Here is a 13,122-nt window from a genome sequence, read left to right as displayed (position 1 = left end):
AAGGGAGGAGTTGGGGTGGGGAAGAAAGGGCACGAGTAATGCCTCTTTATTGGAAGCAGACCTGGTTAGAGCCACAAATTTGCAAGCTTACCAGAAAACAGGAGTGCAGGTCTGGGGACTTGAGGGAAAGCTCTCTTGAGAGCCATGTGCTAGAGCTGGGGTGGGCAAAATGTGGCCCGTGGGGCCCCTAAAAAGTTTAGAAAATTAATACTTAATCTGCCCCGGGTGCCTGTCCTGCAGCCCTCAGGGCTTGCCAAAACTCAGTAAGCGGCCCTCTGCCCAAAATAATTGGTTGCCCCTGTGCTAGAGGAAGGTAGGGTTCAGTTTCTAGGCATAGAAATTACCATTGCCCATGCAAACAGTGGTGTTCCTCCCTTGCTAGTGCTGTACTCCCATGTGTCCAGCTATATCCCCCTGTGCATGCTAAGGACCTGATCAGGCCCTTGGGGGTTCTTGCTGCTAAGGAACTGCTGCTTATTGGTGTAGTTGGTTCCCAGGGGTGCAATCAGCTCTGTGCTCTATTGTGGGTCTACCTGTGCTGATTTCTTTGCTGCTTTCCCTGCCCTCTACTAGGGAATTGAAGCCCTGAGTGTAACTTTAAAAAGAGCATGTAGAAAGCTGACACTCAAAGCACTTGAGTGGAAGCCAGAACCATGATCTGGAAACCAAGGCACACAAGACAAATTACTTACCCCGAACACACAGCCTCCTTGGTCCTCTATTGTATTTACTAGCTAAAACTGCCCTCTGATGTGAGTACTCTGCAGACACCTGTATGTGAAATAAGGATCCTCCGCAAAAAAACAGCCAACCTTTTTTTTAAATGCACCTGCTTCAAAGCGAAAGGTTGGACCTTTTTCACTTTAAAGAAACTAGTTTCTCTTTTTGCTATGGTTTAATTTTGGGTTGTTTGAGGCAGTGTGGACCAGTGTTGCAGGTACCCAGAGGTAGGGGCATCTGCACAGAGTCCCCAGACCTTGGCAAAGAGCTGGGAGTGGAAAACTGGTTTAGCCCCCTGTGCCTCACTTCCCCCATCTGTAAATGCAAGAGAATGCTACCTTTTGTGCACATGTGAGATGGGATGGAGTATGTTACTGCCATGTTCCTAATGCCCAGGGCAGGAATTCTGCTGTGCAAGGCTGATTTAAGGCTGTGCCATTGTGTTGGCTGTGAGCACTGGAGCTCTGCTGTTTCTCCTTGGGAACATCCTGAGCCAGCAGGCAGCTTGGCCGTGTGCTTGGGTGTCTGGTCAGAGCAGGGAGATGAGCTGTCAGGGGCTGGGAGACCGATGCAGTGAGTTGCCACTGATTTCTCCAGTATCACCTGCTGCCTTTGAAATACACAGAGACCAAGATGGTCTTTTAAAATACCATTTATTACAACAGAGCCTTCTGAGCTAAAATCCCAACTAGGTGGTTTGGTAGTAGGGTTGGTTTCGAGGGTTTGTCTCTTTTCTTTCTTTGCTTATTTCTTTTTCTCATATATAAAAAAAAAAAAAAATGGACTGTGGGATTCCACAGGGTTGCAGAAGCAGCACAGCCCCTAGTGTCCATCTAAATTGGGAGGGGGAAAAAGCAATGCCCTTGCCTTTAACTCTCCTTGCTTAGGGGTAGGGGCTGCAGGCTGATCCAATTGGGAACTAGGGTAGGCCCTTGTGGTGTTAACAACTTCCCTACTGCTTCCACTGCCCATAGTTGAAGCAGGGAAGAGGGCAGAAGCCTGGGATGGGGACAGTGGGGTCAGCTGCTCCATGACTCGACTCCCACCTGCACCAAGGAGCTCAGTTCTGAGTTGAAGAGCAGCGCTGCACCTGCTGTATGTCTGCATCCCTCCTGTGGTCTTCACTGAGGTTGGACTTTCATGGGCTTAAGATGCACCCTGCCTAAGCAACTGTCTGCAAGTTACCGCCCTGGCTCTGAAGTGCAAAGGGATAGAGCTGCTCCCTGACTAGCTCCAAGGGAGGGGACAGGACTGTGACCTGCTGGGCTCTGAACCATACACAAAGTGGGGGAAAGGAGTTGGAAGCCATCAGGCAAAGCAGACGGGCCTGTGACTCCTGGTTAAAAAATAACATGGACTCAGGAAGAATTTCATTTTTGCTGAAGAGTTTAAAAAAAATAACCCCTCCTCTCTCGTGCTCCTGTAAACATGAGTTTCTCCTGCTGATGAAACTCCACCAAGCTTCTAGCGTGTCAGCAGCCTGCTTGGGGCACAGCGCTCAGCAACCACCTTGCACGTCTCCAGCAGAGCAGCTACAGAAGGGGTCAGGGTCCCGGAGAGCTCCCAGCCGGGCCCAGAAGCTCTGGATCCTGAGCCCCCCTGTATGGTACTCGCCCTCCCTGCTACGAACCCTCTTTCTCTGCCACGGGGCTTAGCTGGTGGTGTCTTCTCCAAGCATGGCGGACCAGACGCTGATGCAGGGCAGTCAGCCCCCTCTTCCTAACTGGAGCCAAGATGAGGGGGCTTTCAAACCACAGCTGAGGAGGACGAGGAGGAGGACGAGGAGGAGGCTGTGGCTGCGGATGAGGAAGGGGAGGCCGAAGGGGAAGAGGAGGCATTCCAGAAGAGCCATCTCCTCTTGGGCTGCCGTTTCTGGTGGAGGTAGTCTTCTTTCTCACGCTCCTTCTTGGCCCGCTGGTAGTGATCCTCTTCCTTCAGGTACCACACCGGAGGCCAGCGGTGCTTTTCAAAGTATTCCTGGTTCTCTGCAGAGAAAGAGATAGTATTTTAGCAACAAAACCATGCAACTCGGCCCCTGTCATACCAGCATAGTGGTCCTTTCCTGCCACAGAGTTTGCTGCCCATTGCTGGGGTCTCCTGGTTGCCTTGGCCAGGGTTCCCCAGGCCTTCTCTAGCAGTTGATGTGGCAGATTGATGCAGAGGATGCACAGGGTGGCAACCAGCACTGACCTGCTGACATGGCCTTCATATCCCGAGGGAACTTCCGACAGACGTTGTTGTAGTTGGTGCAGATGTGATGGAGGCACCAGTCTGCAAGCTGGTATGCACAGTGGAACTGCAAGAGATGGAGCCGTTAGAAGAACCAGGTTACACCTGATCCGGTATATCCACCAGCCTACCCACTGCTGCTGTTCAGCCACCACCAGCATGGGGGATGAAAGCTGCTCTCAGCTGCTGAAAGAAGCAGAGGAGGATTGGCAGCATGGGGCTAGCAGCGCACCGTTACTGGAATTGGCATTGGGCTGCTCTGCTGTTTATCCTTCTGTGGCCACGAGAGGGCAGGACCCAGCTTTCTTGTCTCACTGGGGAGGTAACAGCACAGCTGCCCTCATGTGCCCGGATAATCCAAGCCATGGGATTTGGCACTGGGGGAGGGCAGTCCCCCCGCCCCCTCCCCACTACTACTTCCACAAGCTTCAGTGTCTCTTGGAAAACTCGCATCCACCCAGTGCCCCAACTTGTCCCTACGTAGCAGGGGAGGACCAGTGGGCTCTCAACACAGAGTATGGGAACTCCAGAAGACAGCTCTCTGCTCCATCTTCCTGCTTTCCCTCCTTGAATTCCCTCCCTACTGCAAGTGTAGCAACAGCCATCACCCACAGACAATGCAAATCTCAGGGCCTCCTTCACTCGTTGCATCTGTGCTCTCCCTAACAAGCAGCTTGTACCTGAGCCAATTCCAGGAACACGAGGACATCCCCATCGATATCTGCCATCATCTGGGATGCCTCCATCAGGCTCGTCACCGTGTACTGTTCTGTGACACACAAACACAGTGGGGTTACAGTATCCCCTTACATTGCTCCAGGATGTGGGCAATAGCATCAATGGCCTGATTCCTGGAGACTCCTCGTGCCAGCCTCACTTTGACCGCTAGAGCGGGTAGGGAATAGGCTGGTTTTATCCATGCCTAGGTGTTGTGTGAAGACATTTGGGTGACGTTGTCATGTTGAGTGACATTTTTTGCTGGGAGAGAGGCTGGGGTCTGACCAGGGAGTGAGTGCATTTGCCCTGAATCAAAAGCTGGACCGCCTCAATCCAAACACAGCTGCTTCGACACCACTGTTGTGCAGGAATTTGTGCGGGGTCTGGAGCTTTTGCCTCAGGGAGCGAAACCAGACTGTGTCACCTACAAAGCTGTTGTGAAACTGAGCTATTGTCCTTCACCGCTGAAAACACCAGAGCCCTGGGACCCGTGTCGTCTCCCGACCAGCTGAATTGGAAACACTGCATTGTGCTCCGGTCAGCTGTCCTGATTAACGCTGAGCTTCTGGACTGCTTCCCTTGGGCAGACAGCTGGATTCTAGACTCACCAAGGTACGCCTGGGCTAGGGAAGGTGGCAGGCATACCCCAAGCCTGTCTCTGAGCCATGCTCCCCCTGAAAACCCAGGTATGTGAAGCCTGTGGTTAGGGAAAAACTCTGGGTCCCTTCACCTAAGGCTGGAAGAAGGAGCTCTAAGAAGCAGTATGCTCAGCAGCTCCTTGGTGTCCCATTCATTTCTAGCTGCAGGCTGGTGTCCCATTTGAAATAAAGCTGAACTCAGCTCCTGTTTGTGGACTCCTGCCTTTTTCTCCCACCACCCCTGCATTACCTGTGAGAGCCACGAGGTGCGGCAGACACAGCCGGTTAGCCAGGATGATGAGCTTCATGTCGTCGAGGTCCGGGCTGGAGCTGAACTGGCCGGTGTACAGGTACTCGAGCACTGCCCGCATGCAGCTCTTGCTGGTGTAGGGGAGTGCCACCTGCAGTGGGCACACAGGGGGTGAGGAGGGAAGTGGGTGTGGACAAGGTTACCTTCCCAAGGGTCTCGGGATCTCTGCACCTGGCCCAACCACAGCACTTCTGCCCACTCCCCTCATCTGCAGTGGAACTTGCAGTGTCTGCTGCATGGTCTTTCCCCTGCCCACTGCACAATCTTGGCATCCCTCCCACTCTCCCTGCCCCCACTGGGCCCTGCAAGGAGAGAGAAAAAGCACCAAGTCAGTGAAAAGGCACTCAGTGTCTCTCCTTAATGCCGTAGCTTTGGGCCTCTGGGACCCAGCTAGAGCAATGCAGGGAGTGGAAGTGCCTGCTCATCAGAACTGGTTTCCAGGTGCGGCAAGCAGTAGCATGTCAGCTGCGCTCCCTTCTCTGGGACTCCAGGGTTGCAGGGCCAGGCTGGAGGGATAGAGATCAGTCCTGGCCCTTGCTGCATTCTGCTGCCCCCTCACCTCCTTGGTAGAGCTCTCCACAAAGGGACCGCCAAACATAGCAGCCATCCAATCGCAGCTGGAGATCAGCAAGGGCTTGTGGGCACTGATAGCACCGTCATCCAGGATAAAGGTGACATCTGCAAGCAAGCACAAGGAAACCCATCACAGAAGGTCACAGCCTCCTGGCTGCCGCCATTTTGGGCTGCAGTCCACAACAGCATCTCTGTCCTCCCCTACAAGAGACCCCATGGTGATCCTGCTCGCAGCCCAGGGAGCGGTGGTCTCCCCAGGGAAATATGCTGGAGCACCCACAGAGTGAGATGGGCTGGAAACCATTTCCACTACATGTTCTCCAAGGTACTCTGGACTGCAGCACCTCTCCCCTCTTGGCAGAGGGCCTGAAACCAGGACAGCTACCCACCCCTCAAACAGGGCTTTTCATTTGGAAAGCTCCAGGCTTCACCCAGGGGACCAGGTATTGTTACTCAGGTTTCACAGAGGAGGATTTATGATGTAGCTGAGGCCTGCAGAGCAAGTCTTTGGCGGAGCTGGGAATAAAAGGGACCTATTCTCCTGGCTCGCTCTCCAGCTTGGCCATCCTATATACTCTGGGGTCTGAAGTCTAACTAGAGGGCAGTGGCTGGCCTGTATGTTGGCCTCTCCATTGGCCTCCAGTGGAACAAATGCAGTCAGCATGATGCAAGGATTTTTATATCGCCCAACATCACCACCAGGAGCCTGAGGATGTTGCCTTGGAATGACACTGTCCTATGTCACAGCGACACTGTCCCGCAACCCAACAGCAACCTAACGCACCTACAGAGCCTCCGACAGGGATGCCAGAACCAAGAGAAGGCCCCTTTAACGGCAGGATCCCCCTCATCCAGTTCGATGCCTCTACAGAACCTGGGACAAAGGAAGCCGAGTTCCTGCAGCTGCTCCTGTTTAAATAACCAGAGCTGGAAAGCTGGGCAGGGGCTGGAACTCTGTGGCAAACCAGACACTCATGCTGGGCTTTCTGGGGAAAGTGTATAACACGGTAAGTTTTATATAAAACCTGCCCTGGAGAGGAGCCAGCAGCACTAGGGACAAGTTTGCATTGGCAGCTCTGTCGGGGGCAAAGGCCTCTCAAATCACCAACCTAGTTCCAGCCGAGATCTCAGCAGTGAGGACTGCCCTGTTAATGCAACAGCCCCATTCACATGCATCAGCCCTTTTGCTGAGTCCAGTATCTGCAACCCTGTCATTCTTGGGTTCTTTCCTAACTCTGCCAGCAAAGTGGAAAGGCAGAGGCCATTGAAATGGACCCCTGCGCAGGAACGGGACTATGATGCCTCAGCTTGTGCAAACTTAAACACCAAACAGCCATCCAATGCTGTTGACTGCCAGTCAATATGGGCCCAGACCACAGACAGAGGAAATGATCTCTGCATCTTGCTCAGGGGGTTTAGGAGAGACTCAGGAAAACTCCCTGCAATGTGCCCAGGTTTGGGACAGATATGGCTCAGCGTGTTACCCCCAGGTCCAGAATCTGGGAAGACTCCTTACGTCACAGGCCTAGGTGGGCAGAAGAGACTCCTACTGTCATCCACTTGCCTAATGAACGCACAAGATTTTCCATGCCATGACTAGACTGAGGGGTGGAAGGGGACCCTGGGCCACAGCCAAGCCTGGGGAGAAGTATAAAAGCCTCCCAGCTCTCGAACGCCTAGTTCTTCCTGCTGCGGGAATGAGCCTCAGCCACAGAAGCAACCCATTTATCTCTGGCAATCTCTGCTGCAGGCCGTACCAGAAAAGGTCCCCTTGGCCAGGCACTCCTTCACACGGTTGGTCCTCCTGACATGGAAGGCTTTGGTGATCTCCTGGTTCATGAACGCCTCGTTGTTCAGGATGTTGGCCACCATCATCCGGAGATCGAAGACTTCCAGCAGCTCCGCTATGTGGGCAATGTGCATGAGGTCCCTCTCCTTCTCGTCCAGCTCCCCTGTGTACAGGTACTTGAGCACAGCCCGGAAGGGCCCTGGCTGGATGGAGGGGTCCATTTTCACCACCACCATAAGTTTGGACTTGTAGGTTAGAGGGTCGTCCGCCATCTCCTCCTGGATGCTGACAAAAGCCCGGCTCCAGGAAGAGAGGTCTCTCCCCCGCCGCAGCCCCCGCTCCCCATTCTCATAGCTGTTGCCCCTTAGGATCCCATCGCTGGTGGAAGCTCTAAGGCACGGTTTTTGCTGGCCAGAGCTGGCCTCCTCGGCACTCTCGCAGATGTCAAAACTGGCGGCTCGCAGGAGGAAGTCCCGCCCGTGGTGTCTCTCCTCTTGGTGCAGCATCCGCTCAGCGGCAGTAGAGATGGTGGCTCCTATGCCGCTCCCTGCCATACCCTGCTGGTCATCCTCACTCAGGTCCATCAAGAACAGGTCGTAGAACTTGGAGGAGGAGGTGGAGAGGTAGATCTTGTGTGCGTAGATTTTGATCCTCTCTTGCAGCACCAGGATGACGTCTGCGCACAGTGGGTCCTCCAGCAGGTGAGCTGGGCGCTCCTCATTGTTGGAAGGAGGGTCTGGGACCAGGATGATTGGCGGTGGGGGCTTCGGGGGCAGGAAAGGAGCCTGCAGCAGCGGCCTCTGGACGTTACGGAGGTGAGACTTCCAGAACTGCAGGTGCCGGCGGGAGATGAGGGCTGCCCGGATGGCATTGTCAAAGACATCCTTGATACCGAATTGAGCCACCACGCTGGTCTCGTAGTAGGGGATGCCCAACTCCTTGGCCACTTCCCTCCCCTTCTCTGGGGGTAGAATCTCATTGGGCTTGATCGGCCTGGAAGAGAGAGGGGTGGAAAACCACGGTGAATATAGTCCTTCAGAGCACGTAGCAATGGGCAAAGGGGTTGCTGAGGATGCGCAGCATCAGGGGTGCATAGGGCAAATAGCACACCCTGTAGCGTGGCAGGCTGACTGAGGCCATGGGCCGAGATGCCCCTTCTGGGTTTTCCTGCTTTTGTCTCTTACCTGTAAGTCCTCACCACCTCCTCTGTTTTTCTCATCTCTCTTCCCCCACCCCAGTCCCTGTCATGCAGATCTGCCTCAGCTCACAAGTCCTGTTCTCTGCAGCGCAGACTTCAGGGCACTGGCCTGCTGAGTGAGTTTTGCAGAAGCTGTTTCTGCCTTATCTCCTCTCTGCAAACACCCTCCTGCCCCCAGCACGGGTCTCCCTGGTGCCCTTGCTGATTTCCAAAGCCTGCTTCTCTGAATCTTTACCTAGCCAAGGGTCTCCGGGCTCGGTTGACTGCCTCTAGGTCAGCATAGCGAAGGTCGAGCTGGCAGCCCACGAGGATGACAGGTGCTCGGGGACAGAAGTGCTTGATCTCTGGGTACCACATGGTCTTCACGTGGTGTAGGGAGTTGGGGTTAGCAATGGAGAAGCACAGCACCACAACATCTGACCTAAGAGCAGAGGGAGGGCTCTGTTACCATTTGGTCCCCTGCCAGAACCAGGTGTGCAAATGCATGTGCACACACCCTGCACAGGAGCTGGACTCTCAGTAACCAAGCTGCAACGTGCAAAGTCCTGGGTAAAGAGCACATTGGCCCACATGGGAATCAACTTAATTCATCTGTAACATACCTTCCCCATATGGGGAAGCCAGTGCTCCCCTGGGGTACATTGCATGCTTCCTGCTCATGTCCACCCATTCTGCCAGGGGGTTCAAAGCAGCCACGTGGGAGTTAACCCCTCCTCTCCCAGTGCAGTGTGTACTTTTCCTTATAAAAGACAGTTCCTCTTTTGATGCATTTACTCCTTCTCTTTCCTAGCCCCGCTGGAAGGACCCGCTCATCATCCTACCTTCCATAAGCAAAGCGCCTGTCTTTGTGATGGTCTCCGAAGGTATCCCAAAGTCGCAAGGACACGCTCACATCATCCACCACGTCTCGCGAACGCTCCAGCACCTGGGGAAGCAGAGGAGGTGAGGGACTGTCATGCAAGGTAGGAAAGGCCATTTCCAGGGAGTGAGGTGGAGACAGGTTTTCAGCCAGCTCCTCTCTTGCTCCGTGCCCAGGACATTAAAGGGGAGTTAATGCCACTGCTGGCACTGATGTGGGGTGAGAATGTGCTGGGCTGAGCCTTTCTTTGGCTCGAGTGGATCCAATGCAATCACACCAGCTTCTTGCTTTGATGGGGAGCTTGTCTGCAAGATTCCCTCCCCATCTGCCTCCCAGCCCCAGGCCACCGGGCTCCAACTGAGGCAGTAAACTGGGGTGGCTGCAGAGCTCTAACATTGGTGGTACCAGTGCTGCGCACAACCAGATGTTCCTTACCTCCTGGCAAACGCGGTACTGGTCGATGGCCCAGACCGTGGGCACATGGGTGGCGAGAAGCTGGTACTGGGTCAGCGTGGCATTGCAGGCACGGGCACAAATGAGCCTGGTCTTGCCCACCGCGTTGTCCCCAACCACGACGCACTTGATAGTTTCTACGTTTGGCCTCTCATAATCCATGTCAGAATCCATTAATTGGGACCTGCAGGGGGAGAGAGCAGTAAAGGGGCTGGGTCAGAATTACTGAGGTGGCTCTGCGTTGCATGCTCGGTTGGCCTATGCTTTCCCTGCTCCCCAGAGACTTTTGGGCTACCCCCGAGAGGCAGAGGACTCCCACAGAGGCTCCTGATCTACTCCAGCCCCCTACTCCTAACCCATGTCTCTCCATACCAGCTCCACCACTGAGATGCATCCACTCTGCCCAGCTCAATGGAAAGAGATTTCCCTGCAGAATGAGATCCAGGGGATGGCAAACCCCATGGGAGGCATTTATAAGCAAGCCCAATTGCCTGCAATCAGGTAAGACCACACGCCCGGCATCCAACCTGGGTCCCCCTTCACCAACTGAAGCAGGTAGGAAAGGCAACTCGCCCTGAGTCTCTGTTCGTACTAGGAGGGGATGCCGGGGCTGTCCAACCCAGTGGGGGGCTGTTGTGAAACAGCTCGTATGGGCGAAGCCAGTGCCCGGGCATTTTTGCCCAGGAGTGCTGCTTCATCCTCTCGCACCATACTCACAAGACCTGGCTCAATGGGATTCCCTTATGGTCCACGCCTGTCTCTGCAACATTCCCTATAGAGGGGCAGCAGCACAGCGAGAGGACTCACTTTGTCTCTCACGCACCCAGAACAGTTTCTCTGAGCAGAGCACCTCGTGCAGACTCCTGGCAAACTCCTCCCCAGTCGCTGCACACGCGTGGCCCCAGCTTCCCCAGGCTGCAGCGAGCAGCTCCCCTGGTGCCACCCGCCGAGGACCACGCTGCCCGAGAGAGCTCCGAGCAGAGAGCAGCACGCAGCAGCCGTTGCAAGGGGAAGCAAGCCAAGGCAGCTCCCCACCCCTTCCCGGCATGCTCTCCAAGCAGGTTCCCTTTAAAGTTTAATGGGCTCATGGAAGCGTGTGCTGCTCTGCCTCGCAAGACACCCTCCTCCCTCCTGGGTCTTTCTGGCCCAGGCTCATGCCTGTTCATGTGAGATGCATTATTTTTCCTCCTCCTTTCTCCCTTCCCAGCACTTGCTAACAAAGCTTCCAGATCCACTGACTGAGCATGAACCTCAGACCCTGGCCTTCCCCCTCAGCCCCCACTTTCCACCCTCGGCCCCACCAGCTGGATGCCTCTCTCAGCTCCAGGCTGGCACGCAGGCAGATGAAAGCATGGAGCTCTTAGAAGCAGCCTGGAGGGCATAACCAAACAATCGCAGGGCTGGCAGCTCCCTGCCTACGCAGTCACTGGAACAACTGGCACCAGGGACACCACAGCCCACTGCATTCCCATTTGGCTCAAACAGGACAACATAGCCACAGCAGCATTCAGGCCCCTGGAAGGGAAGTTTGCTCTTTCCCCTGCATGCACAAGCGCCTTCATGTTTCTGAAGACTCAGCAGCTGACACTGTTATGGGGAAGTTTGTACGACTGCCTCTCCAGAGGATGCTTTTGGGGGAGTTCCTGCTGTGGGAGTTGTGCCTGGGCCCCAAGAGACTGATGTTGTGGGCTAGCTCCCAGCAACCTGAGCTCCAGGCACAGGTGCCCATGGGTAGTGTGCTTTGCCAGCCCTGAGCTGTGGCAGCGCATGGCAAGCTAGAGTCTAGATTAAACAGAATTAACTCATTGCAGCCTGAGCCAAGGACTGAGAAAGCTCCCATGTTGGGAGCCAGGGAAAAAGCTACTGTACCCACAAGGATGGCGGGAGACCTGCATGAGAGGACGGGGCTGCGGCTTTCCACCAGCTATGCCAAAAGTTCCACAATGACATTGCAACATCACCACTTCTCTTCCCTGCCCAGGGCACTTGAGGATGTGCTCAGCCCCTTGCAGGATCGGACCAAAAGCCTTGTGGGTTCAAAGGCTGAGCATAACAGGCCAGAGCCACAGCTGTGCCAACCTGGGTCTCTTCCCATGCCGGCACATTTCGGAACAAGTTTCTCCCAGACCCGAAGCTGTTTAAAATGAGCAAGCTGCCCCTGCTCCGGTGTGCCTCTCCTTCATCCTTTAGGCAATGAGCATGTGCCTCTGAGCACAGCAGTGCCAGGACCAGAAATGAGACTAAGCTCCAGCTGAGAAATGAGCGCCAGGCTCGGGTACTGCCCTGATAGGCACTGGCAAGGGAAACTTTCTATCAGGCCGTGATCACCCTGATATAAGCCTGCTTCTTCCTCTGCCCACTTCAAGCCAGCACCCCACAGTGTCCAGCCCTGCACAAGGAGAAGCATGAGAGAAATGGGATCTTTGCAAGGTTTCACTCTGCTTTTGCAGCTGTGCGTGCCCAGGGGACCAAGCATGTGGTTGGAGAGAGGGAAGGGCCCTGAAGAGGCAGGGCAGAACAGGGAGGAAAGTGGCGCATGCACAGAAGGGGATGGTTGGCTGCTTCGGGACTGCCCAGGAGGATGGGGGCTGTGGTATGCTCCTTGCCTGTGGCTGTGTATTTGGCCTGGCACCCAGCTGTCCCTGCAAGGGTTATTTTTTAACTGTTTGGGGGCCTGCCCATGGCACGTGCAGATATAAAGTATGAAGCCCTAACAGGAGCAGGGCAAAACGCTGCCTGAAAGGAGAGATGGACAAGGCGGCCCGAGACGAAGGAAGAGCACAGGGGGAGCCTCCAGCAGCATCTGTGCAGCCAGTCGGCAAATTAGTATCCACGTGACTCTTCGCAAGGGTCCCCTGGGCGCGCCAGAGGCACATTTCATTGCCACGTTCACATCCACCCGCCGTCAATCCTCCTCCAACCTCCAGCTCTCGGTTTGGTGTCCCCACCTGACTCTCATTCAATGCAACTCCTCCTGAAGCCAGTGCCAAGACATGGAGCAAGCCCCAGGCTGTGCTCCTGCCACCCCCCGCCGCCCAAAATCCAATCTCCCCCTGGCTCACCCAGTCGGCGCTTCATCACCCCTCTTGACCCACCCTCCTCCAGCTCTTCGTCCCCCTACATCCTCCCCCAAGCCCCTCGCGGGCCCCTGGCTCCAGGGCAGCGCTGCTGCCCGCGCCCCGCCCACCTCCCCCGGGCACGGCTCCGCCCCCTCCCTGCCCGGCCAATCCAGATCTGTTCATTTCGAGCTGCCCCAGTCTCCGGTTGCCAAGGAAACAAAAGAATCACCGGGGAGCCTGGCGCGTCTCCTAGCAACTCCCAGTCTCCAAAATCCTCCAGCCCACATCTCGCCGGAGGAGCAGGGAGGGCGCAAACATGCGCGCGCACACACACACACGCACGCACACACACAAGTACTGGTGTGTGCACACAGGCACGCACACACACACAGGTACAAGCGTGTGCGCGCACACACACACACACACACGCGCGCGCACACACACACAGAGCCAGGCATGTGCGCGCACACGTACACGCATGCACACGCAGAGGCAGCCCGCCCCCCCACCCCCGCCGGACTCACCGCGGCACAGAAGCGGGGGCCGGGCGCGGGGCCGGGCATGGCGGGGCGCCGAG

The 13,122-nt window shown here is 55.6% G+C and overlaps 1 protein-coding gene across 7 annotated transcripts in view; it reads right to left on the bottom strand.

The window, feature by feature from the left end:
• Positions 1-1,356: 1,356 nt before the first annotated feature.
• RHOBTB2 (Rho related BTB domain containing 2) overlaps positions 1,357-13,122 on the bottom strand; it is a 21,838-nt gene continuing 10,072 nt past the window's right edge. For 3 of the 7 annotated variants that reach the window (XM_006028916.3, XM_006028917.3, XM_025210341.1), the window contains 9 exons: positions 9,469-9,670; positions 8,996-9,099; positions 8,410-8,595; positions 6,945-7,969; positions 5,174-5,292; positions 4,555-4,705; positions 3,630-3,718; positions 2,911-3,016; positions 2,467-2,705 (listed from right to left, as the gene is read on the bottom strand). In XM_006028916.3, the coding sequence (XP_006028978.1) occupies positions 2,467-2,705; positions 2,911-3,016; positions 3,630-3,718; positions 4,555-4,705; positions 5,174-5,292; positions 6,945-7,969; positions 8,410-8,595; positions 8,996-9,099; positions 9,469-9,670 (2,221 nt within the window). Of the gene's footprint in view, positions 2,706-2,910; positions 3,017-3,629; positions 3,719-4,554; positions 4,706-5,173; positions 5,293-6,944; positions 7,970-8,409; positions 8,596-8,995; positions 9,100-9,468; positions 9,671-10,293; positions 10,417-13,069; positions 13,117-13,122 lie in introns of those variants that run through there. The other 4 variants (XM_006028918.3, XM_025210343.1, XM_025210340.1 and 1 more) reach the window with 4 other exon arrangements.

This window comes from Alligator sinensis, unplaced genomic scaffold, assembly GCF_000455745.1.
Source record: "Alligator sinensis unplaced genomic scaffold, ASM45574v1 scaffold722_1, whole genome shotgun sequence".
Lineage (NCBI taxonomy): Eukaryota > Metazoa > Chordata > Crocodylia > Alligatoridae > Alligator > Alligator sinensis.
Note: the sequence above shows the minus strand (reverse complement) of the source record. Positions and strands in the feature narration are given on the sequence as shown.